Raw genomic sequence first — 27,893 nt, forward strand, 5'->3', positions numbered from 1 at the left:
TGTTGGAAGACAAATCTCCGTCCCAGTCTCAGGTCTTTTGCAGACTCCATCAGGTTTTCTTCCAGAATGGTCCTGTATTTGGCTCCATCCATCTTCCCATCAATTTTAACCATCTTCCCTATCCCTGCTGAAGAAAAGCAGGCCCAAACCATGAAGCTGCCACCACCATGTTTGACAGTGGGGATGGTGTGTTCGGCTGTGTTGCTTTTACGCCAAACATAACGTTTTGCATTGTTGCCAAAAAGTTCAATTTTGGTTTCATCTGACCAGAGCACCTTCTTCCACATGTTTGGTGTGTCTCCCAGGTGGCTTGTGGCAAACTTTAAACAACACTTTTTATGGATATCTTTAAGAAATGGCTTTCTTGCCACTCTTCCATAAAGGCCAGATGTGCAATATACAACTGATTGTTGTCCTATGGACAGAGTCTCCCACCTCAGCTGTAGATCTCTGCAGTTCATCCAGAGTGATCATGGGCCTCTTGGCTGCATCTCTGATCAGTCTTCTCCTTGTATGAGCTGAAAGTTGAGGGACGGCCAGGTCTTGGTAGATTTGCAGTGGTCTGATACTCCTTCCATTTCAATATTATCGCTTGCACAGTGCTCCTTGGGATGTTTAAAACTTGGGAAATCTTTTTGTATCCAAATCCGGCTTTAAACTTCACAACAGTATCTCGGACCTGCCTGGTGTGTTCCTTGTTCTTCATGATGCTCTCTGCGCTTTTAACGGACCTCTGAGACTATCACAGTGCAGGTGCATTTATACGGAGACTTGATTACACACAGGTGGATTGTATTTATCATCATTAGTCATTTAGGTCAACATTGGATCATTCAGAGATCCTCACTGAACTTCTGGAGAGAGTTTGCTGCACTGAAAGTAAAGGGGCTGAATAATTTTGCACGCCCAATTTTTCAGTTTTTGATTTGTTAAAAAAGTTTGAAATATCCAATAAATGTCGTTCCACTTCATGATTGTGTCCCACTTGTTGATTCTTCACAAAAAAATACAGTTTTATATCTTTATGTTTGAAGCCTGAAATGTGGCAAAAGGTCGCAAAGTTCAAGGGGGCCGAATACTTTCGCAAGGCACTGTATGTCATGGAAAAACAGAGTGTACAAATCATTAGGAATGTCAGTGTATAAGGTACTCTCACACAATTAAACACCACACAAAGCAAGTTAAAATCTACTTTTTTTTTTAATGTTGGTGCATTAGTCTTAAAGTTGCTAGTTAACAAATTAGAATTTGATGAAATGTGATGAAGTGTGTGGACACAACCCGAAGTAGTGATCAGTTTTACATACATTCCCTGTACACACGGTGAAAAAAAACAGACACTTCTTCTGACCTAAACATTTCAAAGTGTTATGGACAAAAATAAAGTAAAATGGGCCAAAAACTCATCTGATAAACCTAAAAACACCTTAAATATTAAATGAAATGCAGGTTAAAAAAAATCTAATAAAAAAAAAAAAGGGTTCAGAAAATTGGCTTACTTAAATTTAGGCACTAAGTATAACCATGGAAAAAAACGTATCAATCAACTTAAGACACAACGCAAGGCTTCTTGGTTCGACGTATCTTTTTGCCACATTCCGTTGCCCATTTCTCAAACCACCAGCAACTCCACAACAACAAAAAAGACAGTTGTTAAAGCAATAGACGTAATTTTGTGACGTGTCGGGCTAAAAGAAAAACATAAAAAATAAAAAAAAAGTAGCAAACTGAAGCGAGAGGCACAAATACTCCGTCAAGATCAAATTGCTCTAAACTGTCAAGTCATCTTTACACTCTTTACTTAGACTCTACCATGGTGATCCACAAACCAAATGGACACAATCACTTATGAGATGGGCTCATCTACAGTCAAGGAAGCTGCCAATACAGTCATCTAAATGTCGGTTTGCCTGCCGGTGACAAAACTAAAGTATTTATGTGTATTATTATACATGTAAAAGGTATACAGAGACACTAAGCGCTATTGGTTGGTTGCATAGATTTTGACAGTCGTTTCAAATGCACAGTGTAACATGGTAAATCCAAACTAAATCCCCCTACATTTCAATATCGTATAACGTCAAGAGATTCCGTTTGGACTCGCATGAAGAGCATTCCCAAAGGTCAACATGACATGTTTTACTAGACAGACACTAGAGAGTCGTCTGCTGCTTTGAAAGTCCTCCAGAGCAGAAACGCGTTGGTTTACACTTTGATTCATGCATGCAGATCTAATCTACAAGGCTAAATGTTCACCGCAGTACAATTAACTGCACATGAATCCCCCCCCCCCCCCCCCCCCAAAATAAATATATACCCCTATCGTATATTGCATGAGTGTGACTATTTCTGTTAAAAAAAAATAAAAAAAAGATTAAATGCCACAGTCTCTTATAAATAAGAACTTACACATAATGGCTCGTCATTGTGAAAGAGATTGGTGATGTGAGAGTGTGTGGTTTAAAGCCACAAAGAGTTCCTAACACGAGGAAGGCAACAATATGCTTACAAGGGAAGCTGGTAATATTACGCAATGACTTCTACTTCATATAGGCTATAATTCCATTCAATTCCAAATTCACTTTGAGCTGGTAGGACAGATTTATGATGATTAGCTAGCTATGTTTATAAAAAAAAAGTAGGTATTTACATACATGTATATCTTACATGAAAAATGCTTTATCATGCTCTGGCGATAACTATTATTTAGTTCTTGAGGTAACAATTATCAATTCATTTATTCATAGCCAAATGACTGCAAGCACAGCAAACCACCCTTGCCAGTTATACCTGTAGTTAAAAGGAACCATATGGCTTAAGATGCTGTACAAATCACTACGGTCATTCATACACACACTCACACACACACACCGTAGTGGAGGCTAGTGGGAGGGGCTATAGGAGAACGGGCTCATTGTAATGTCTGGGATGGAGTCAAACGTGATTTCCATATGCTTGACGCGTTTGATACCGTTCCAATAATTCCATTCCAGCCATTACAATGAGCTCTTCCTCCTATAGCTCCCACACCAGCCTCCTCTGGTACCTATTATACTCTTCTTATAATCTTAGTAACGCTCATTGTTATTTTCTTACTCGTGATTACGAGAACACTCTAAATTGACTGACTAGGTAAACAACAGCAGCCGGGCCAAACGTACGGTAGGTCCACCGCCACAGAGCCAGGGGTAGCTAACACTGTTAGCTAGCTAGCCAAAAGCCATGCAGAAGAGTAACAAAAGGAATATTTTGTGATGGGGGAATTACTAGCCGACTGCCCGAATCAGGGGCTGTATTCACAGACTGAGCCGTGGCCAATGTGGCTAGATGTGTGTGATTGGCCTATATGGTCACATGATCATTCTTATCTATACATACAGGTTACATTACAGTGATGAGAAGCTTGTCCTCTGGACGTATATAGGGGACAGCCAGACCTGGGTGGAATACTCCAGGTGTGCTTTGTTTAGCTTGTCAGGCGCAACGGAACCAATGAAATCAATCCGAAAGTGCAAACTCCACATGCCAAACAATTTAAATCAAGCTCAAGTATTTTGAATATTTGATATAGGTACTCAACCCAGGTCTGATAGGGAGGGGTACCCACAATGCACTCCTGTTCAAGAACTAAACAGTCTCCTCCAGACTCACAGTATCTGTTCATGTCTGCTTCCGCCTGTGCTGCCACCAACATGTCCCAAAGAACCCGTTATCAGTCAAAGGAGCATTCACATCCCTGATTTCACCGTTGACCGTTCCCTTTCATCACTGTCAGGAGACTGGGGAGGAGAGGGTTGTGCTAACACAGACGCATGTGTTGTACAAGGAGAGGTCTATCACCGCTTCAGAGTTCCAACGGGAGACCGTGTGGTGCTTAGAACAGGGGCGTGCCGGGGGGGGGGGGGGGGGGGGGGGGTTGGTTCAGCAGGTGTTCATAGAACCTCCCCCCTGGATCAGTAGATATCAGGAAGGTCAGAGTATTTCCTATCAAAGTAGCCCCCTTTGTAGAGCCAGTCCTGAGAGGATGTGTAGGTGTTTGTACCTGACTGGAACCATCTGGAAGACACAATAAAATACAATTATGGTTTACTTAAAAAAAATATACATACATACATACATACATACACACATACATACATATATATATATATATATACACACACACACACATACACACCACTGTTTACCTTATTATTATGCAAGTATTTTATGAAAAAAATGTTAATCTTAAAATGTGAGGACACCCAAGTTCTCACCGAGTGGACCATTCCTCCTCGTCCTTGGAACGGTCATTCCGCGCTGACCTCTGTTTCTCCTCCAGCCTCGCCTTCTCTCGACTGGCCTGATCTGCACAAACAAGAACATAGGATCTTCTATTACTCATTTGATACATGGCCCTCCTGACCACTGTATTATTCTGTAATTAAAAACTGACACAACCATAAGTTCAATAAACCAGACTAATACTTTGGCTATGTGGATATTTTACTGTCAATGGATTTTAACCCCGCCACCCCACACACACACACACACACACTAAGAACAGAAAGGACTCTGAAAACAAATAGGACATGTGAATGCACCACCCAAAGGGAATGCTAGAGGGCAGCCTCGTCTAGCAAGTGTGGGGATGTAGCAGAAAGACTATTACCCATATCTCCGTTCTCCATGGCTCTGATGTCGGGCCGCAGGCGGCAGTCTGTGGGGGCCAGGGTGGCCTGCATACCAGGCTCCAGCTCATTCAGCGACATGGCAAAGTTAGTGAAGTTATACATCTGGAAAAACAAAATCCTACAGAATTAACACCATCAAAATCAATGTGCGTGTGTGTGTGTGTGTGTGTGTGTGTGTGTATATAAACTTAAGTAGGAGTGCTTCAGGTATTCCAGAACAACCACAGGTGCTCTTGGAAGGGAATAGTAATTGAAAAGAAAAAGGCAAAATTATAGTCCAGGCACACGTGTGGGTTTGAAAGATTTCAAAGCCTTTATTTATGGGCCAAGTCATTAAAATACACCAACGGGCATCGGCTTAGGCCTTCATCAGTGTGTGGAGGACAAAGCAATGAAATATCCTAGACACACCTGTGCCTAGGTGATCACAGGTAATTGATATATTGGCCACTAGGGACCTGCATAAGAAACATATACGCTCAACTTGTATGTGTGTACGAGCATGTGAATGTACACGTTTCTTTGTTTACGCGCCGGCGTGCGTTACCTGAGCAGAGTGTTGGGGTCGTGACGATATCCTCCACAGCAGGGTGCTGCCAGGGATCACAGCTACCGTCTCCAGGACCTCAGGCATGTTGTCTGCATCGTCGCCGTCGACCCCCTCAGGCTCCTCCTGTGTACAGGTACACAGACCACACCGGTACACACAGACCACACCGGTACACACAGACCACACCGGTACACACAGGCTCTCGCAGACACACGTCTGATATAAATAGCCCTTTTTTCAAAACCAAATGAAATGTGTATTTTTCCTCGTGAATAAAAGCAACAACAAAAAACATCAGAAATTACTTAAGGGATGTTTACTTCGTGTACCATGAGTATACCATGTCTACTACAAACAGAATACTGAAATGAACATATTGTTCTCACTGGTTTACTATATGGGTCTTTCTAGAAACTAGGGTACCGGCGAGGATTTTCTGCGGTGGACAACTTGTTTCCGCTGTTGATAAGTCATCGATAATAATCTGCCAATTTTGTTAATGTCAATACATTAAGGGGGGGGGACCCGGGTTCGATGACAGATTGTCACAACCGGACGTGACCAGGAGTCTCCCATAGGGCGGCGCACAATTGGCCCAGCGTCGACCGGGTTAGGGTGAGACAAGATCAGAATTGGATCGCAATTGGATATCACGAAATTGGGGAGAAAATGGGGCTATAAATAAATAAATAATCCTGGATCTTGTCGTTGGACAGTTTTTATGGCATCGAGATCTCGCAAATGCTTGGGCTCCCGAGTGGCGCAGCAGTCTAAGGCACTGTACCTGAGTGCTAGAGGTGTCACTACAGACCCTGGTTCGATTCCAGGCTATATCACATCCGGCCGTGATTGGGAGTGCCACAGGGCGGCGCACAATTGGCCCAGCGTCGTCGGGGTTCGAGTTTGGCTGGGGTAGGCCAACATTGTAAATAAGAATTTGTTCTTAACTGACTTGCCTGGTTAAATAAAAAGTTTTATATATATATATATATATATATATATATATATAACTTTTTATTTAACCAGGCAAGTGTGTATTTTTTTTAAAATTTAATGCGCTGTGACTACGTAATATTTAGTGTCCTTATGTCACGGCGTGAAATCAGTTTTCATGGGCACACAAAACCAAAATATGTCTGGGTTAGTAAAAATCAATTGCTTCTAACCGAAAGTCACCTTAAACTTAAAACCAATATTGATATGGTCATTAACGTGGTTCTTCAATAATTATGCAGAATACTTGCCAGGTGAATAACAGCTAAAATGCGGGGAAAACGTGTTTGCAAAGAAAGTTTTGGCGTCCCATTCATTGCGTCGGTGAAGACAGTTGTGCCGTGATCTAATATCCCTAGTAAATTGATGTTGATTATGTGTTGTCTGCTTGATTTACAGCAGGATCTTGTTCGATTTCACAGAGAATGCATCAAGATAATGACTGAATGTTTTCATACATTTCTGTGCCTCAAGTTTGACAGTCTACTGTGTGCAATTGTGTTGGACAGACTATTGCACAACACCCGACGCTATATTCCTTTCCATTATTCTGGATAGTAGAATGACAAATGACATCGTAGCCAAGTGAGCTTAAGGTCAACACACAGCATTTAAAAACAGTCTGCAGTAATCTAAATTAATTCAGGGCTTGTAAAATGATATCTAGGCTAAATATAAGCCTTCCACAACCATAAGACCCACTTATCAAAATAGTTTAACTTTCCTTTTTGCAGTAATCATTGATCTTGCTTTTTATGAAAATGACCTTTTTGTTACAAATTTAACCAGAACCGGCCACAAAGAATTTTCCATAATGACCTAATGCATTATGGAAAATTAACACGTCTCTCATGCACAAGCGAACTTGCTAATGAGCGGCCAGATTAATGTTTATACTTCAAGTCCAGCGAGGGTTGCCATGTCTGTAGTTTTCCTGTCAAATTGGTTTATTTTGAAAACAGTGTCGCGGGTGAAAATGTATCGGTCGCGGGTTGTGTTGTTTTGGTCTACTTCTAAATTAAATCGCGGCTACCATAGCATTTCTCTTTTAATTTATTAAAAAATCTATTAATTTCACTGTGACCTGCTTCTGCTGGCTATCAGGCAGTTGCTGAGTGAGTGAGTGAGTGTTGGGAGGAAGGGTGCATTGGCCGCTCGCTCGTGACCATTTGATCTGAATGAACTATGCCTCGAAGGTGTCAGAAACACGATTTTAATAATACTACATTAAAATTGTCAAAACAGACTGCTGTTTAGCCTATATTTATGTCATTAGCTACATTTTCTGTCGCCTCTTTCATGTCAGCATTGATGTGGACATGAGGCTGTAGCCAACACGCATATAACCTAGGCTAAACTTTTACATGCAGGCTAATTATGTATGTACATTTATGCAAAATGTATAAATATTATTATAATGTTGGCTTCTTAAAAAAAAAAAAATATATATATATATATATATATATATATATATATATGTGAATTTCTTGCTCAATTGACAGTCCCCTTTTATCTATTTCAGTAGTAGACTACTCACATTAGTTTGTTGTAAATCACTGACTGACCCAGGTCCTAGAGTAGACCCATGTTGGCATATCAAAACATTTCAAATGTCATTTGGGACAGTTCATCATAAGTTTGGGACAATTCTGGGACAGTGATGAAAAGAAAAGTTAGTTTCGAGCCCTGTAGGTAGTAGCAGGCTAGCTAACATTTGCTAGAAAGTTGAAGTCTGAGTTGCAGATTAACTTCATTACTGACTATCAAATTATAAATAGTAGTTATTGATTAATTAGTAGAATAGAACTCTTAATGTACCGGACTCATGATGGATCTCCTCTCTCTCTCCTTTCCATCTTGCTACAGAGGGATGGATAACTGGGACATTGGGCTGGAGCCACACATGAATTCAAACTTTTTTTATTAAATAAAATTAGCCAAAAAGGAAACTTGGGGCTTTTCGATTTTCAGTATTCATACTCCAGTTGAAAATTTGATTTTTATTAATACTATTTAACATTGTGTTTAAGTTAATGAAAAAAGACATCCTACAGCTTAACCATTCACTATCAACCACTTCTACAGTTCAGACTAAATCATTTGGTGTGATGAACCAATAGTTAGCTTATTGGATAAATGCGCCAACTCCTCTCTTGCTGCAAAAACATTTTTTTTTTTGGGGGGGGGGGGGCTAGTTTTCAGGCCTAGTGGGCAGGTTTTGAGTGGTCTTTAGGCTAGAAATTGTAGCTAGCCGTGGCAACCCTGAGACAACGTCAATCTATATTAGCTAGCTAACAAGGTAGAACAGTTGAACTGCCATGAACATACACCTGTGAACAGCATGCTAGCCTGTCCACTTTGTTTAGATGTGGAGATTGAGTGGTCTACCTACCTGGATAAGAATATGCTTATTTCTCAGAATGAGAACGAGTTGTCAATTCGTCATATAAATGCTTTTTAAGCTCATGATACATTTATAAAAACAAAGACTAAACAGCTAGCACATATCACTTTGTGGCTAAAATGCGGCTAGCCTTAGGCTACTTGGCACCGTAATGTTGTGCCAACAGAAACCGAGCGTTTTTCCAGAATCAATGTTCCTTAATACTCCCGTTTAGTAGTCTGCTCTGTGCGTAATTTTGGGAGTCAAGACAAAGAGGGCGTTAGAAAGGTTAAGTTCTCCTCTGTTACAGTCAAATAATGTCTCAATCTGTTTCGGTGTCCATAGGACCGATTCTGTTGGACAAAACCGGTCGCTGATAACCGCAGAGGGGCGATCTCTGTTGTGTCCTGGAAGGTGCATACTGCAAAGCACGGAAAGCGCGAAGGAGACGAGACCAAAAAGACATGAGAACAAGCGGACATAAGCACTCATGAAAACAAACCAAAAACTAGATACTTGCAATACAGGCATTTGGAAATCCGCGCTACTAAATACATTTGAATTAACTCGATATGACGCCAGGCCCTATTCACAATATAATCTGGTGCTAAAGTTATGAAATGACACATTTTAAAAGGGTATATAGTCCTAGGCCTATGTTGTTGTTCGGTGGAGTTACGGGCTAACTTGGCATCAATTCACTTTTATTTCTCTAAATACACAAGGAACTTTTCTTTTTCCCCTTGACATAACGTCACGGCATGCTGCCAGAATCATCAGGAAATCAAAATAGAGAGTTATATCAAGAAAAGTAAATGTTGTATAGGCCTATTTACAAAGTGTCAAACAATAAAAAACAAGCTATGAAAACAAAAAGAGCCGCACACTCCATATCTATAACCTCCCAGTAATTGATTGGGTAAGAAACCACCGACGTTTCGGCATCCCTGTGCCTTCTTCAGGGTAAAAAAAAAAAAAAAAAACGAACTATTCGGCTCAATCTGCTTTGAAAATAACTTGCAGGGAGGTGGACCACTGGGGGCGACCAAGCTATACTGTGTGCGAGATGTAAAGCAAGCTCTACGTTAGTATTCTGAAATGAATTCTCTGGATTCTGAGGTGTTTGATGCGTGTACATGTATGTATGCGTGTAGGTGTGTGTGTGTGTGTGTGTGTGTCTTTGTTTTTTTCCCACTGGTTTCCCATTTTTGACATGTATGACTTGTTACATCTTTCCTGCTAAAATAAATGTAAACAACACATCTCATTTGCTCCATGTTGTGAGATGCCCACTCACCGGACTCTTCTGTTTCTTAGAGTCTGCCTTCTTCTCAGCCTTCTTGTTGGACTCGTACGTCTGGGGGTCCACGCTCCACATGCACTCGGTCCACTTCCCATAGATCACACAAAGCTTCTTTTTACTGCCAGGGACAGAGATGGGAGGAGACGTCAGCAACCAAATACTGCTGTACTGACAGAGAATGACACTGTGCTATCATTGTGTGTCCTGTACGGCTCAGTTGGTAGAGCATGGCACTTTCAACCCCAGGAATGTGGGTTGATTCCCAGGGCCACCCATTCGTAAAATAGATGCACGCATGACTAAGTCGCTTTGGAGTCTCCTAAATGGAAGATATTATTTATTATACCCACCAGGGACGTGTTTAGCCGGGAGAAAACTTTTAGAAACCTTACTGAACACGACACAGGCAAAAGTGTCACCAAAACACTTACAACTGGACCAGTGAATTCTGGACCAGAGAAGAAAGCCGTAGTCAGTTTATCAGAATGATGCCAATACCTCCACATACCTCTTATCTTGAATGTAGCCCTCCACCCTGTGCAGCTCCTTCCCAAACATGCCACACGGCTTGAAGTTCAGCACACACTTATCTCCAGTACTGCTCAGGACAGAAAGGAATGAGAACAATGAGGAGAACAGACAAACCATGCCATACCATTATGGCTCAACGACAGTCTTCACGCCATACCATCATGGCTCAACGACAGTCTTCACGCCATACCATCATGGCTCAACGACAGTCTTCACTCCATACCATTATGGCTCAACGACAGTCTTCACTCCATACCATTATGGCTCAACGACAGTCTTCACTCCATACCATTATGGCTCAACGACAGTCTTCACTCCATACCATTATGGCTCAACGACAGTCTTCACTCCATACCATTATGGCTCAACGAAAGTCTTCACGCCATACCATTATGGCTCAACGACAGTCTTCACGCCATACCATTATGGCTCAACGACAGTCTTCACTCCATACCATTATGGCTCAACGACAGTCTTCACTCCATACCATTATGGCTCAACGACAGTCTTCACTCCATACCATTATGCCCCAACTACTGTCTTTACAAATTAAAGGGTGAATCCTAACTACCACTTAAGACACATTTTCACTTGGTTTCCCATTGACGTCAATGCATGACGAAGTGAACATTTGACTTAAATGGAAGGTAAGACTAACCCCTAAGTCCGCTATGCTGAAAGTGGTGGATATATACACATCTGTATGCTTCCAAACCAGGAATTGAAGGTAAAATAAGATAAACTATAATATCCAGTCCTTTACTCACCTGTGGTTGAGGATTTCTACAGTGCCATACTGCTCGATCCACAGTTTGCCCAGGATGACATTGTGTACACAGCAGAAAGGGTTGGTCCACGTATAGACCTCACCGTGCCTGGGGAGAGGAGGAGCAAACACAGCCTCAGTGCAATGGACTCACACACAACAAGAGAGACTTTGTAAAGAAAAATAGGACTACAGAAGCTGAAGCGGTATTGGCTTTGACAAAGCACTGAGAAAACAACCAAACAAAACCCTATGACCAGGTATAGATAAAAAATATAAAACACACCCCCTACCACCCACGTTTGACTCACTTGAGGAGTTCTAGTGTGATAGTTCCCTTGGGCTCAGCCTCCACACTCTTGCCCCAGAACTTGAGTTTGGGGTAGATGGAGCCATGGAAGACAAAGTCCCCGACCAGGCTCTCAGCATGGAAGGCACTGACAGGGGGGTGGTGGCTGACCTGCTCCGAGATCAGCCTGTAGCCCTGGTCCTCGCTGGGGGGGCGAGAGTAGGCAGGAGAGGAAGTGAAAAGGAGAAAGGTTGTTATCATAGCCTACTGAAAATAAGGTCAGCAGAGGAAAACAAGTTATGTTAAATTCATGCTTGAAGGCAGGTAAAGACGTCCTATTAAAAAGGCCAATAACGTGTGCAGTCTAGTCAAAGACAGGAAGGAACTGTCCAGGGCTACACAGCTTTTTACAACTCCTCTCTGTGTCACTTTGTATGGGAGCGTTTGCAGCCCTGTCCCCTCACCGCGTTAGTTCGTAGGTCTCTCCTAGCAGAGGGTTGAAGGGCTTTCCAGTCCTGTCCCACTGTGACGCTACGGCCGACACAGCAAAAGCAGCTACCGCCTGGGAAGAACGGAGGGGAGGAGTCAGCCACAGGATTCAATGGCTCACACACACACAGTCTAGTTGTGAGCCAGCTACATTCAGTCAATTTTCAATTAAATTCACTTTATTGGCATGACGTAACAATGTAGATATTGCCAAAGCTTATTTGGATATTTACAATATAAAAAATAAATTGAAATGAGAATCTAAATTGTCAACGGGACAACAGTAACAACAATAACCAAGGGTCACCATACATTCAACAATAACAATAGGCATACAGTAGAGTACATGTGCAGGTTGATTGGTCTGTCAGACACTGTCCCTCAACTTACGGCAGGCAGCAATGTAGTGCGCTGCCAACCCACAGCTCTCTGCGTCCTCCCCCAACAGGACGGGTAGCCTACTCTCATCAGAGAGGTCTTTGAAACCTTGAATAAGGGTTTCAAATTTGGGAAAATGAGACTAATTGTTTTATATTTTTGACATTTTGTCAGGAAATGCAGAATGTCTCAGGTTCTGCTGTTGTGCAGTGGTTGCACAGCCTTTCCTCTACAGGGAGCCAGGTTTTCCTGTGTCTTACCCTTCTCAATGGCAAGGCTGTGCTCACTGAGCCTGTACTTTTTCAAGGTTTTGATCAGTAACCATGGTCAAATATTTCGCCACGGTGTACTGTCGATTTAGGGCCAGATAGCACTGCATTTTGCTCTGTGCTTGTGTTTCCCAATAAGCAATATCGTTTTGTTTTGACTGTGTTGTAATTTGGTTTATCCTGATTGATTTGATGTTCTGGTCCTGAGGCTTCAGTGTGTTAGTAGAACAGGTTTGTGAACTCAGCCCCAGGACCAGCTAGATGAGGGGACTATTTTCTTTGCTCAGCTCTTGGCATTGCAGGGCTTGGTAATGATATGAGAGGGGTCACTGTATTTTAGATGTTTCCAAAACTTAATTGCTCTTTTTTGAGTTTGTATTATTAGTGGATATTGGCCTAATTCTGCCCTGCATGCATTGTTTGTAGTTTTCCTCTGGACATGTCGGAGTATCTTACAGAACTCTGCATGCAGGGTTTCAATGGGGTGTCTGTCCCATTTGATGAAATCGTTTTGCAAGTGGACCCCACACCTCGCTGCCATAAAGTGCAATTGGTTCAATGACATATTCAATTAGTTTTAGCCAAATTTTAATAGGTATTTCAATTAGAATTTGCTTTTTAATGCCGTAGAATGCCCTCTCACCTGCATGCGCTCTATGGAGTCGGACAGCAAGCAGGCTTTGTTGATGAGGTATGTGTGCTCCATGTACTCTGTGATCCGCTGGAGGAAGCTCAGGGGCTCGTTGAACACGATGGGCATGGTGATCTTGGACAGCTCCTACACACACACACAGAGAAAATTAGCAAGATTAGAACGCAAAATACTTTCACACAAGTGGGAAGAAATCAAACTCACTGGCATAGTAGAGACCCAGAGAACATCACGGTCTAAAAGTGGCCCTTTACATATGGTCTGTAGCCCTTACCAGTCCAATGCATTTCTTCAGAATGCCCCACACACTGAAGTTGTTCCTGGAGAACATTGGGGCAGGTAGCGTTGTCCTGAAAGACGTCAGGAGGAGAAAGTCAAAAACACACACAGAGAGACAACGCATTAGTGTCTAGCAGAGAATCCGAGGGAAGGAGAGTATCCCTATGATGACTATCAGTAATACAGTGTGCGATGGTAGAGGCTGACCTGTTGGGTGTCGTCATGCGGACTGCCTGGGTTAGAGTTAAGAGGAGTATGAGAACTGGCCAGTCTTCTACCAGGGTTAAAGCTATTAACAATGTGGAAGGGGTGAGAGGGAGAGAGACTAAGGTGAAGAAAGAGAGTGCCGACAGCGACAGAAAGCAAGAGAGAGACGACAGAGAGAAAGAAACAGAGAGAAGAATCGGGAGGAGAGGACACAGCTGGAATCGGAGTGTACCTGCGCTTCCTGATTCCGTTCTCCGGTGACGTGGAGCCATTGCTCCTCGGGGTGACGTCGTACACCCCTGCGTCTTTAAAACTGGCCTCCGACGCGCCTTCATATGACTCATCAGAGTCCAAGCCTAACACACATGAAACGGTCGGCCACAAATTAGGGAAAGGCTATACAGCACACAACTCACCTTGCCTGACAAGGTTACCTAATATAGAAATTACATAATATGCTTGGATAATAATAAAGTAGACAGTCTTGCAATTGGGCTACAGGTCAAAGCAATGGCTACATGAGGGGGAGCCGCAGAACTGATTGCAATATGGACGTGATACACATTGTGACATGACAGCCACTGTCTGACGCTGAACTAAGCATCGTAGGCGTGGAAAAGAGAAAAGGTGTGGTGCCCCGTTAACATTTTAAAATAAATAATTGGGGCCCCGAGTCAACCGGAACACCTCTAGCCATGTGATCTGGGATTGATAAGGGTCCTTCTACACCTGCGTTGCTTGCTGTTTGGTGTTTTCGGCTGGGCTTCTGTATAGCACTGAGACATCAGCTGATGTAAGGGCTTTATAAATCAAATTGATTTGATACGAGATGGACAGGAACAATAACGTGACGACACAGCGTGCGCTCCGCAGTTCACCCCACATTCACCTTGCACGCCGTTTCCATCCCCTCTCCCTCACACATCCCCGCTGCTGCTGATGGCAAAGCCAAAATCATGGACGCTGAATAGACCGCTGCGTTATTGAAGCTGTCAGTTAAGCTGCTCAGGTTACAGCATATTGTGTGGCACTGTGCCACAGCGTGAAGTACAGTACAAAGACACACCTCTACCTCCTGAGTCCTGACAATGACAGTTGTCAGAGCAACGTTCCAAAACACCAAAAGGCCCCCCCCCCCCAAAAAACATTTTTTTATTTGAGAACGTTGCTGAAACAAGTAACTTCTCCCGTTTCAGAACTTCCACGTTGAAGGACCCTGAAAATTGTGATAAAAAAAAAATGCTGAGTAACACTGTCAATGTTCGCTCCCTCTGTGTGCGTCCTACAGGTTTGTGGTTAAGTCTGAAGGTCTGGTAAGTCATTCTATTATGTACACCCCCCCCCCCCCCGTGCGGACAGGGACACCCACCTGTTACGGCGTCGTAGAATTCATCATCATTGTTCATTGTACAGGGTCAAAGCCGGACCTCTAGGTGCTATCGGAGAGGGAGGTGAGCCTCTAGAACATGGTCCCTATAGCGGGCCTCACTGGTCTCTGGCACGGCACCTTCCTCCTCCGCAACCACGTCAGAACAGGCAGCAGCTCACACAGCAAACCTGCTGGACACATACTATAAACAGTTCAGGATTGTATTCATTAGTGCACGCCGTAGCAAAATGATTTGCAAAGGAAGACAAAAACAAGTTCTGGTAGCCCCTCCCCTCCATGAGGTTTCTCTGGGTGGTGATCTGAGTGTAGGAGGACTAGGGTGGGTGACTGACTGTTCTCAGGGAATGCCTCAAAAAACACACTCACTGGGGAATTTTGGACTGTACCAACGATCAACAAGCGAGGAGGAGCCGTGTTGGTGTAGGCCCTGTGGTGTAGGCCCTGTGCTCCAAGTCATATGAAGGTGTGCATGGCGGTATTTGACGGTCATTTTTTTAAAATGTGCATTTCTGCATAATAAAAGTTCTAAATGTGTCTTATGAGATGTGCATGATCCAAGGACTGCAAAGGGCAATTCCATTTTTTGCCCAACTCCACTTGTAGATTTTTAAATCTACCTGCCACAGTGGCTGGTGAGTTTGCAAAAAAAATGGCCACTGGATTGATGCAAATAATCATTGTATCATTCTGCCAGGTAGGCATAGGCTACTTTGTAGTTAACAATGAATTGAGAAGGAAAGGTAGTCAGTAGCATAAGTGGTAGACATGAGGACTGCACACACACAGACAGGGGACTGCACACACACACACACAGACAGGGGACTGCACACACACACACAGACAGGGGACTGCACACACACAGACAGGGGACTGCACACACACACACACAGACAGGGGACTGCACACACACACACAGACAGGGGACTGCACACACACAGGGGCATGCACACACACACAGACAGAGGACTGCACACACACAGACAGGGACATTCTCGTTGCCTCTTCAGAAAGTTGCAGGAAACACAAATCACTGACACATTCTGTTCAAGTCTTATGATAAAAATAGAGCAAATAAATTACATGTTCAATACATTTAGTTGATTCCCGAATAAGGTCAATAGATTTTGAAATATTCCGTTTGAATGCCTGGATTCCGCGAGGGCCCTAATTATTACAGTTGGACAAGAATGAGGCTCTCCGCTACCTATTGTTCCTGCAGTGATGATTCACCATCTTCATTGAATGTTTTTAGAATTTATCTGCAGATAAATCGCCAAAAAGACTAGGCCTACCAGTAGCATATGCAAATTATGGAGCCAAAGGAACAGCGCTCTGTCGGTAGGCTACACTGACTGATGAGTCGCTCACTTTAGCGACACTATCTGGCAAGCCCCGACATCCTAGGAAAGGAAACCTAGGATAATCATTTGGTTTACTTGTCCCAATGCGATACCATGGGATTTAAGTTAAACATTCGAAAAACACAATGCCACTTTGACATTATGGGGTGTTGTGTGTGTGTGTGTGTGTGTAGGCCAGCGACAAAAATCTCAAATGTAATCCAGTTTGAATTCAGGCTGTAACACAACAAAATGTGGAATCAGTCAAGGGGTGTGAATACTTTCTGAAGGCCCTGTATAACCACGTTGCATGCTTTATGAATGGCAAAGTGATGTAGCGGATCGACTTTATTCAGACAGTTGACAACTTATAAAAACTAGTCAACACTTGCTGTTCAGCTGTCAATCAAAAGCATACAATGCGCCACGACTCCACATGGCTGGCTAAAGTGAACTTTAAAAGAAAATGAATGAATGTGACAGAAAACAATAACTAAGCTAATTAGTCATTCATTTTTAACTCATCGTTCCCACTTACATTACACAGGAAGTGTACATTTAGGAGCATTGTGCTCTCGCCCTCCTCTGTGTAAAGAAATTTGACTGCAACCAACCACAGCGCACGCAAATTGTACCAGGAGGCGGGAGAGCAGACCGTTTCCCTGTCGTCGCTAGCTTTGTGACTGACAGCCCCCTATCCTATCAACAGATTGCTAGAAGATGCATATCGAATCATTCTAGCGGGAGAGGGCTCGACGGACTGGCAAATTAAAAGTTTTAAACGAAAAGTAGCCTAGTTAATATGAAGTGGAAAAAGTAGCCGGCTGAAAATGAGTCTGTACCCGGCTGATTGGCCAACGGCCGGCGCTGAACGGAAAATAATGCAAGATGGCGGCAAAGGAATTCTAAGTGGTTTTAATGGGCTCTCTCTATTCTGATTTGCTTTATACAAAACCAAACTACGACAAAACTGACAGTGAAGAAGCACTGTATTAACATAAATCGTTATCTATACGGTATTGTACAAATCTATACCGGTATACCTTAAAATACAAAATATTTTAAGGCCTACCTCCCCACACTGTTGTATGATCAACACAAATAGAGAGCACCGGATTCCAAAACATCACAGCTGAACTATAACTGAAACTCCTTATCCTTCACCTGTTCTTACCCGAACAGCACTCTCGCCTCCAGCATCTAATTTTCACAGAAATATAGCAAATATGACAGGGTTACACCTGCATGAGAGAAACTAGCACCTAAAGTAAAGGGAGTGTTGCATCCCAAAACATCACGTACATTCACATTAAGTGTTATCGACTAGGCTTGGGCCATATCGCCCTTCTCTCATCCCAGGATTTACAGTATTAAACGGCATAGGCGGCGCTAAAAACGCAAGAAACGCCCATTGGGCCTCAATGACCAGAATGCTAACAAAATTAGCACAAACAAAGTGAAATCACAGTTTTTGCTCGTTATCATTTAGCTAAAAGTGTAACTAAAATTGCAAAGACAGGCAAATCCAGCTCATTAAGTTACACAAGCATAGCTAGTAGCTACCGAAAGAGAGAAATTGTGCAAATGAACAAAGTTGTGATGCTGCCCTTCCTTCAAAAAAGCACACGTGTACGCGGAGCAGACGGGAGAAGAACGGAGGAGAAAACAAAGCAGCTCGTAGGAAGCACATGGAAGAAATGGCAGCTGTACAGATTACTCATCGGCAGGTAACAGCTGAAGAAAGTAGCTACAAATATAATAAGAAGCTACAAAAACGGTCTGCTCCTACAGGCCAAAGGGCCCTAGGACTTGAGCTTGGAGGATACTTTGATCTCAGGTGGTTTGCATGGCCTACAGATTCAGGCCTTTGTGCTGTAACAGGATAGGCAGCACATTTGATTTAAGTACTAAAAAGTGTTGCAGTCACCTCACCTCAGACAAGAAAGTTCAGGCAACTTATGACAACGCACAATCACGTGTCAAATTAAATGTATGGTTTTGCCCATCTATGCTTCAACTAAAGGGTGAGGAGGGCTAAAGTCCGCAGACAGTGACCAATTATTGGGTAAAATTTCTGAGAAGTAACCGATCTCCCACTGCTAAACCCATCCTTGACCCTTGGAAGTTTGGCTCGAAATTCTGTAGTTGACCCTCAGGTTAGATCCCAGGTTGGTTCCCGCTCAGTGACCACCGACCTCGGGTCTGCGTGAAAATGTGAAATACCGACCGGATCCGACATATTTAAAGAGTTTCGTTCCTAAACAACAAATTCAAATTTCACACATTTAATTATCTTAAAACGATTGTCAGGGGGTCGGTCCCCTTTCATCAAAACAAATGTGTCAAAATATAATTTTATGACAAACGGGCATATTTGCTTTCTGAAAACGAGCCACTGCGATCTGCACATGTTATGGGGTAAAAAATACCACTTGTTGTGGGAGAGGAGCTGCTCTTTCAAGACCTGAGCTATGTAATTAATTTGTTTTACTTATTCAATTTGCTAGTTTATTCCATTTATTAGTTTGGGCTATTTTCTTTCAAATAAAACTAATGTTGAATGGCTCAAGTCAAGTGTGATAGGACTAGCCTATTTGTTAGCATAAAGCAGTTAGACACATTCTTTCCGAACAAACATTCTTGACCAAGTTAATCTTCCTGTGTGTGTGTCGGATTCCTATTCTACAAAAAAATATTGTAGCCTAGTGTTAAAAGGCTGCCGATCATGACCACTGCCAACTAGTGGTCACGATACCAGAACTAACTTCGATACCGATACCATGTTTAGTATTATGATACTCTATACCATCAAAACACCACAGCAAAAAAAAAAAAAGAATGGCACTTGATCCAGACAGATCTTTTGAGGTCAGCATTACATTTGAAATTTGTCCATTGTTCTGAGAATGTAAAGGGGATACCTAGTCAGTTGTACAACTGAATGCGTTCAACCGCATTTAACCCAACCACTAAGAATGAGAGGGTTGCGGGGCGCTGCCTTAAAATCGATGTCAATTAAACTATCAAATCTGACTTTGTTTTTAACAACCTAACGGTAAATAATTTATTTGAATGGTAAATCTATTGATTACCTGGGAAAATCAAGATGTAGCCTAGGTCTAGTCAGGTGAATGCATATTCAGTAGGAGTGTGTGCACGCATTGAGTCAGTGAGTTTTGTTTTGGCTGATTTCATGGGCATACTGATGAAAAACAATCACTTCTCTTTCCATTTGGGGCTTATTTTATTGTACTTAACAACATTTGCATAGAATAAGCAATCTCTTTCATAAAAGTCTCTCTCTTTAGGACCTAATCACGTCATTTACACAGACAGTGAGAGACAGGATAAACGTGACTAGGCCGAGGGAAACGAAGTGAATGCATACATTTTTTTCCAATGACTATAGTTTTTGGTGACAAACAGCTTTGAAGTCAACATATTATCACAAAGTACCAGTGTAGTGAATTGATAGCTTCAGCTGGAAGCTAACGAGGAAAGCTAGCCTACAAAGCTGGAAGCTAACGAGGAAAGCTAGCCTACAAAGCTGGAAGCTAACGAGGAAAGCTAGCCTACAAAGCTGGAAGCTAACGAGGAAAGCTAGCCTACAAAGCTGGAAGCTACTAGTATCTTCTTGCATTGGTAAAGTGTTCTAGCCTGTAATTAAGCAATAAGGCACAAGATGATGTAGTCCAGGAAAAAAAATATATAATAATAATAATAATAATAATAATAAAATAATACTTTTTTAAATATATATTTTTTTATTTTACCCCTTTTTCTTGGTATCCAATTGTAAGTAGCTACTATCTTGTCTCATCGCTACAACTCCCGTACGGGCTCGGAAGAGACGAAGGTTGAAAGTCATGCGTCCTCCGATACACAACCCAACCAAGCCGCACTGCTTCTTAACACAGCGCGCATCCAACCCGGAAGCCAGCCGCACCAATGTGTCGGCGGAAACACCGTGCACTGCGCCCGGCCCGCCACAGGAGTCGCTGGTGCGCGATGAGACAAGGATATCCCTACCGGACAAACCCTTCCTAACCCGGACTACGCTAGGCCAATTGTGCATCGCCCAACGGACCTCCCGGTCACTGCCGGTTACGACAGAGCCTGGGCACGAACCTCTGGTGGCACAGCTGGCGCTGCAGTACAGCTCCCTTAACCACTGCGCCACAAATAAATGTACATAAAAAGTACATAATTTTGTTTAGGAATGTAGTGAAGTAAAAGTAGTCAAAATAAAAGCGTAAAGTACAGATACCCCAAAAAACTACTTAAGTAGTACTTTCAAGTATTTTTACTTCAGTACTTTACATCACTGGTAATAATGGAGACACCAGCTACCAGATTCTCTATAGTGCTCCTAATACGGTCCTGTGTGGTTGGTAAACAACATACAAAGCCAGTGGGAGTCAGAGATGAGACCGGAAGGGAAGAGAGAACTCAAGCCGGGGAGAGATGTTACCCAGCGAGACACACACAAACACACCTCTGTGTGCATGTGAGGACTTGGTCGGTCTGTCATGGACTGTGAGAAACGGTAGCTACAGCAACAACCTAGCTCATTTGAATAGAATCCCTTTTGGCAAGCAGAGTGGCTTCTTAAGGGTGAGCTGAGTGCAAAATGACAAAGGGGAGAGGACCAACACACCCAGGAGCCCCATTAGGAGATAATGAGGTTGTGCGTGTGGAAAGCTAACTTTAACAAGTTTTCACATGATAGGCTAGTTTCAGTGTGTACTCACGCTATTGGGTAGTCCATATATGGCCAAAACATTTTATACTTTGCAATTCGAAACTGAAGTTAACTTTTGCTGTGGTTTTAGCCATTTTGACAGCCTGTGTCTTGCTTGTGTTCGATATGCTTGCTTATATACACAGTGCATTCGGAAAGTATTCAGACCCCTCAACTTTTTCCAGATACGTTACAGCCTTATTCTCAAATGGATTCAATTACATGTTTTCCTCAATCTACACACAATACCCCATAATGACAACGCAAAAACAGGTTTTTAGAAATGTTTGAAAATGTATTAAAAAAAATTAAAAAAGGAATACCTTATTTACATAAATATTCAGACCCTTTGCAATGAGACTTGAAATTGAGTTCAGGTGCATCCGGTTTCCATTGATCATCCATGAACTGTTTCTACAACTTCATTAGAGTTAATCTGTGGTAAATTCAAATAAGGTCCCACAGTTGACAGTGCATGTCAGAGCAAAAACCAAGCCACGAGGTCGAAGGAATTGTCCACTGAGCTCGAAAGAGTCTTGATCTGTTATTTTTCTTACACAGTACTTCCGAGTCGGGAGTGGTTAATTTATGCACCTGCCGCCTTAATCCTTGGGTATGGTAGCCGTTTCTCAGGCTCCCTTTCTAGAAAAGAAACCCTGATTTCCCGGTACCTGTGGTCACTATGGTAGGCACAGGAAGTCAAGTTAAATCTAATGTTGATAGGGCAGACATTTGAATGAGACGTCACCGCCTTGAAGGGCACACGATCAGCTTGGGGTTATTTAGTCACAAAAAGCGACTGGGGTGCCAGAGAGAACTCCGCATGGGTTTTGGGTAAGATTAATATAAAATGCAACATGTAAAGTGTTGGTCCCATGTTCCATGAGATAAATTATTCCTTAAATATTAGGCCGAGCTCTAGAATTGACAGTTAGACAAGGAACGTTGGCGTGATCAAAGGAACCATAACTGGAAAGAACAATTTATAGTTTCAATGTACCGGCCATGTGTACGTAGACTAGCATGGCTTAATCTTTGAGACAAGCATATGCCAAGGGGTCGTATTAGCTTTGAAAAATCAAGCATTTTTTTTGCACAACCTACACATGGCCATCAGATTTCTAAATGTTTATCATAGAAAGAATGTAGCCAGCTACATTTCCTAATGATTTGCTTTTAGTTCATCTTGCCTTTTAACTTCCTACAGGAAAAACAACTACACCGGAGAAAAGTACCTGAAAAAAAACCTGCTGTCTGCAGACCAAATGCGGGAACCTGATTTATCAAGATGGCAAATATTTTCTCATCCGAGTGGAGAAGTGCAACTCAAGCACAAAATGTGTCCTTTTAAAAATTCTGGATTTGGAGCTAGCCGTGACTGTAGCCAAGCAGAAATTACAATAAGAAGCATTTTAGAACTACATTTACAAAACATAGCAAGATACTGTTTCTACTTTCTTTTTTTGTGTGTGTGTGAAAAACATGCTTTTATTACAAGCAGGCTTGACTACTGTAATGCGCTCATGTCTGGTCTACCCAAGAAAGTAAATTTGTAAACTGCAAAACATACAGACGGAGAGCACACAATACACCGGTTTTATGGTCTCTGCACTTGCTGCCTGTGAGTTTTAGAATACATTTTAAGAATCTTCTATTGGTTTTTAAGTCAACCCACGATTGTGCACCCCAACACATGTCAGACATGCTTTGAAGATTGTGTTGCATTCCATGTCTGAAATGTGCTGTATGAATAAAGATTGATTTGATGAGAATAGTGAAGGCCTGGCTTCCCTAATATATATGAATAAATGCCATTGACAGCTGTAGTGGGGAAAGGTCAGCCTGAGTTTCAACAAAAGCTAATCCACATGGAAATTAGAGAATTAGAGAATGGGAGAGATTGATAGTGCGAGCAGTGAGTCAACCAGTGAGTCAACCTTGGAAAAGGACATACAGCACATGGCTTCAGAGTAAGACAGGATAGAGAAAACAGTGGGTCAAAAATAGGTAGGTACCACATATCCTGAGGCCGCATTTATTGTAGCTGGGGATTTTAACAAAGCAAATGAGGAAAACCCTACCGAAGATCTTCCAACACATTGACTGTAGCACTCGCTCTGAGAAAACGTTAGACCACTGCTACTCAGCTTTTTAAAACGACTACAAGGTCCTCGACCGCCCTCCCTTCGGCAAATCTGACCACGACTCCATTTTGGCTTCCTTTCCAAAAAGGCAGAAACTCAAAACAGGAAGTAACCATGCTAAGGACTATTCAACACTGGTCTGACCAATCAGAATCCACGCTTCATGATTGTTTTGATCACGCGGACTGGGATATGTTCCGGGTAGCCTCTAAGAATAACATCAACAAATACACCGATATGGTGACTGAGTTGATCAGGAAGTCTATAGGGGGATGTTGTACCCACTATGACTATTAAAACCTACCCAAACCATAAACCGTGGATAGATGGCAGAATTTGTGCAAAACTGAAAGTGGAGAAACAGTGTAGTTATTCCCTCCATAAGGCAATCAAACAGGCAAAACGTCAGCATAGAGACCAAGTGGAGACGCAATTCAAAGGCTCAGACAAGAGCCGTACGCATGAGGCAGGGTCTACAGAAAATCACAGACAACAAAGGGAAAACCAGCCACGTCTCGGACAACAACGTCTTCTACGCCCACTTTGAGGATAACACAGTGCCACCGACACTGCCCGCTACCAAGGACTTTGAGCTCTCCTTCTCCGTGGCAAAACGTGAGTAAGACATTTAAACGTGTAAACCCTCGCAACGCTGCCGGCCCAGACAGCATCCCTAGCTGCGTCCTCAGCGCCTGCGCAGAACAGCTGGCTGAAGTGTTTACAGACGTATTTAATCTCTCCCTATCCCAGTCTGCTGTCCACACTTGCTTCAAGATGTCCACCATTGTTACTGTACCCAAAAAAGCAAAGGTAACTGAAGTGCTTTGAAAGGCTAGTTATGTAAGGATCATATCACCTCTACCTTGCAACCTAGACCCAGTTCAATTTTCTTACAGCCAAAATAGATCCACAGACGACGCAATCACCATCGCACTGCCCACTGCCCTATCCCACCTGGACAAGAGGAATACCTATGTAAGAATGCTGTTCATTGACTATAGCTCAGCGTTCAACACCATAGTACCCTCCAAGCTTATCATTAAGCTTGGGGACCTGGGTCTGAACCCCGCCCTGTGCAACTGGCTCCTGGACTTCCTGACGGGCCACCCCCAGGAGGTGAAGGTAGGAAACAACACCTCCACTTTGCTGATCCTCGACACAGGGGCCCCACAAGGGTGCGTGCTCAGCCCCCTCCTGTACTCCCTGTTCACCCATTCCCTCTCTTAGGTCAGTTAGGATCACCACTTTATTTTATTTTAAGAATGTGAAATGTCAGAATAATATACAATTATTTATTTATTTCAGCTTTAATTTCGTTCATCACATTCCCAGTGGGTCAGAAGTTTACATACACTCAATTAGTATTTGGTAGCATTGCCTTTAAATTGTTTAACTTGGATCAAACGTTTTGGGTAGCCTTCCACAATAAGTTGGGTGAATTTTGTAGGCCTCCTTGCTTGCACATGCTTTTCAGTTCTGCCCACACATTTTCTATAGGATTTCTATAGGATTGAGGTCAGGGCTTTGTGATGGCCATTCTAATACCTTGACTTTGTTGTCCATAAGCCATTTTGCCACAACTTTGGAAGTATGCTTTGGAAGACCCATTTTGCGACCAAGCTTTAACTTCCTGACTGATGTCTTGATGTTGCTTCAATATATCCATATAATTTTATTTCTTTCCTCATGATGCCATCTATTTTGTGAAGTGCACCAGTCCCTCCTGCAGCAAAGCACCCCCACAACATGATGCTGCCACCCTGTGCTTCACGGTTGGGATGGTGTTCTTCGGCTTGCAAGCCCCCCCCCCCCCACTTTTCGCACCAAAGTACGTTCATCTCTAGGAGACAGGCCACGTCTCCTTCCTGAGCGGTATGACGGCTGCGTGGTCCCATGGTGTTTATACTTGAGTACTATTGTTTGTACAGATGAACATGGTACCTTCATGCATTTGGAAATTGCTCCCAAGGATGAACCAGACTTGTGGAGGTCTACAATTTTTTTTCTGAGGTCTTGGCTGATTTGTTTTGAGTTTCCCATGATGTCAAGCAAAGAGGCACTGAGTTTGAAGGTAGGCCTTGAAATACATCCACAGGTACACCTCCAATTGACTCAAATCATGTCAATTAGCCTACCAGAAGCTTCTAAAGCAATAGCATAATTTTCTGGAATTTTCCAAGCTGTTTAAAGGCACAGTCAACGTAATGTATGTAAACGTCTGACCCACTGGAATTGTGATACACTGAATTATAAGTGAAATAATCATGCGTCATGCACAAAGTAGATGTCCTAACCGACTTGCCAAAAATATAGTTTGTTAACAAGAAATGTGTGGAGTGGTTGAAAAACAAGATTTAATAAGTCCAAACGAATTGTATGTAAACTTCAGACTTCAACTGTATTCTACTCTACTGTATTTAGTCAATGCCACTGACATTGCTCATCCTAATATTTATATATTCCCTAATTCCATTATTTTACTTTTAGGTTGTGTATATTGTGAATTGTTAGATATTACTGTATTACTTTTGGAGCTAGAAACACAAGCATTTCACTACACCCACAATAACATCTGCATGTGACAAATAAAAACATATTTGATTTTGACTAATAGTGAGGCACAGTGCCATGGGTTTACATTGTTCCAGTTCTAGGAAATGTGGGGCTTTATCTGGTACTCTGTGATTCAAACTAACAGACAAAGGCACCACAAACACACGTCATGCATGTGTCTACATTGGCAAACTATAAAGGACAAATACTCAGACAAACATTGAGTTAATACGTCCCACCGTGGCGCCCCTCAGGAAAGCCTTCAGGAATGTAACCTCTCTAACACCAATGACAAGGTAACCCAAGGCAGGGCAGGACACTGCTGCTGTTGACTACAGGTACACACCTCCACTGAGTAAGTTAAAGTTAGTGAGTCAACAAAATGTAGTGTCACCTGAAACCTGGGAGGACAATCACCCTCCCTTGAACTCAAACAAGAGACGCGTTCTAGTCCAAAACTCTATATCCTATGCACCAACCATGTGTGAGCCTTTTCCATTCATACTCGAAAATGGTAATGACTTGCATCCAGGCATTAACCTCATTGATCAGCAGAGTGCTGACACGCATGGCCTCTGAAGGTTGTGTTAGTAAGTCACCATGTTTTGGGAGATTCTTGGGTTGAAATAGATGCTAATTGACTGGTGCGGGCAATTATCATCCTAACTGGGTTGTCAGGAGAAAGTCAAGGCTTACTATGCAGGCTATGCCCATGGGAAATTATCTGTCAACAAGGTTTCATCCTTACGCTAACTGTGCATCACAGATGGAAAGGGGATACGCACTGTTCAACATCTGTATGACCCCGGTCATTGCTTGATTTCTGCCAAAATGCTGGTACTTCAAATTACGATGAAGCAAGCTAGGGTCCAGACCCGGGTTAAAAACACTATTTCAAATGTCTCAATTACTTTCACATATATTTCAATTGAATTATTCAGATGTTTTATTTGAAAAGACAAGTAGTTGAATATGCATTTGACGATCCTCAAATACACTCCCATGCATTTAACCCAGGTATTTGAAAATAGAATTTGGAAGGATTTTCCAAAAAGTACTGGAAAATACTCTCAAACAGTAGGCCACTCATAGGAAATTTGAAAATAATTTCAAATAAGCCAATAGAATGAGTTGATTGGAGTCACATTATTTGAAAATAGACAAATTACACAAAATATAAGAATTTAAAATAATCAACCCAGGTCTGCTTGTCTCCAGCATCAAAGACAAAGCCAGGTTAACAACAGAATAACGTTCCCATACTGTGTTAACTACTAGCAGATATGATTCAGTATCTTGTTGACAGAGACGCAGCATAGACACAGACAGGCAACTGGAGGGAGTAGTCTGTCATGCTCCAACTCGAATTCACTAAACAAGTCAGTGCGATGTCGGTTGTAGACAATGGTAAATGTATCTTATACAAGCCATCTTACTTTCGTGATTAGTTAACATGCAAGGCATACATTAGTTAAGAAACCTAGTTAACGCGACGTTTCGGGGAAGAGGCTAGTTAGCCATGTTGTATGTTAGCTAACAGGTATACAATGTATTCGCTAGCTAGATCAATGCGACGTTAACCTTTATAACACTGTATGTACTTCCTAGCTTACTATCAACTACACAATCAAACAAATTATTAACGTGTTGTGGTGCTTGCTCATATCCAGCTACGCTAGCTGGAAAGCTAGTCCGAGAGCTCTCCGGGGGGGGAAAAAGCTAGCTAGCGAGCATAAAAAAACGAAGACGAAGCAAAAGTTTGCGCGTAGTTACATTACAGTCCATACACAAAACTCACAGAACTGTCAGATGCTGTTATATAATTACTGTACCTGAAGCGTTGGGACACCTGGTAACGTTTGACTTAATTTGAAAGGACAGGAGGACCACAAAACGGTGTGAATTGACACAGAAGCGGAAGTAGGTGACCACAGGGGCGGTCTTATTAACAACCGGCCAATCG

The 27,893-nt window shown here is 42.5% G+C and overlaps 1 protein-coding gene across 3 annotated transcripts; it reads right to left on the reverse strand.

Annotated features, from left to right (window-relative positions):
• Positions 1 to 1,181: 1,181 nt before the first annotated feature.
• On the reverse strand, positions 1,182 to 27,893 carry LOC110532099 (oxysterol-binding protein-related protein 2). Of its 3 annotated transcripts, none has more exons than XM_036988012.1 (14): positions 27,763 to 27,893; positions 15,132 to 15,319; positions 13,995 to 14,118; positions 13,551 to 13,626; positions 13,268 to 13,402; positions 11,953 to 12,050; positions 11,511 to 11,693; positions 11,201 to 11,308; positions 10,411 to 10,500; positions 9,897 to 10,020; positions 5,221 to 5,346; positions 4,652 to 4,775; positions 4,257 to 4,347; positions 1,182 to 4,056 (listed from the first exon to the last, which is right to left on the reverse strand). In XM_036988012.1, the coding sequence occupies exons 2-14, from the start codon at positions 15,166 to 15,168 to the stop codon at positions 3,954 to 3,956; spliced, it is 1,419 nt and encodes a 472-aa protein (XP_036843907.1). In that variant the 5' UTR covers positions 15,169 to 15,319; positions 27,763 to 27,893; the 3' UTR covers positions 1,182 to 3,953. The 3 variants fall into 3 exon arrangements, with proteins under 3 accessions (XP_036843907.1, XP_036843908.1, XP_036843910.1); XM_036988013.1 differs by having other exon boundaries at positions 15,132 to 15,333; positions 27,763 to 27,868; XM_036988015.1 differs by having other exon boundaries at positions 15,132 to 15,322; positions 27,763 to 27,845.

This window comes from Oncorhynchus mykiss, chromosome 9 (assembly GCF_013265735.2).
Source record: "Oncorhynchus mykiss isolate Arlee chromosome 9, USDA_OmykA_1.1, whole genome shotgun sequence".
Lineage (NCBI taxonomy): Eukaryota > Metazoa > Chordata > Actinopteri > Salmoniformes > Salmonidae > Oncorhynchus > Oncorhynchus mykiss.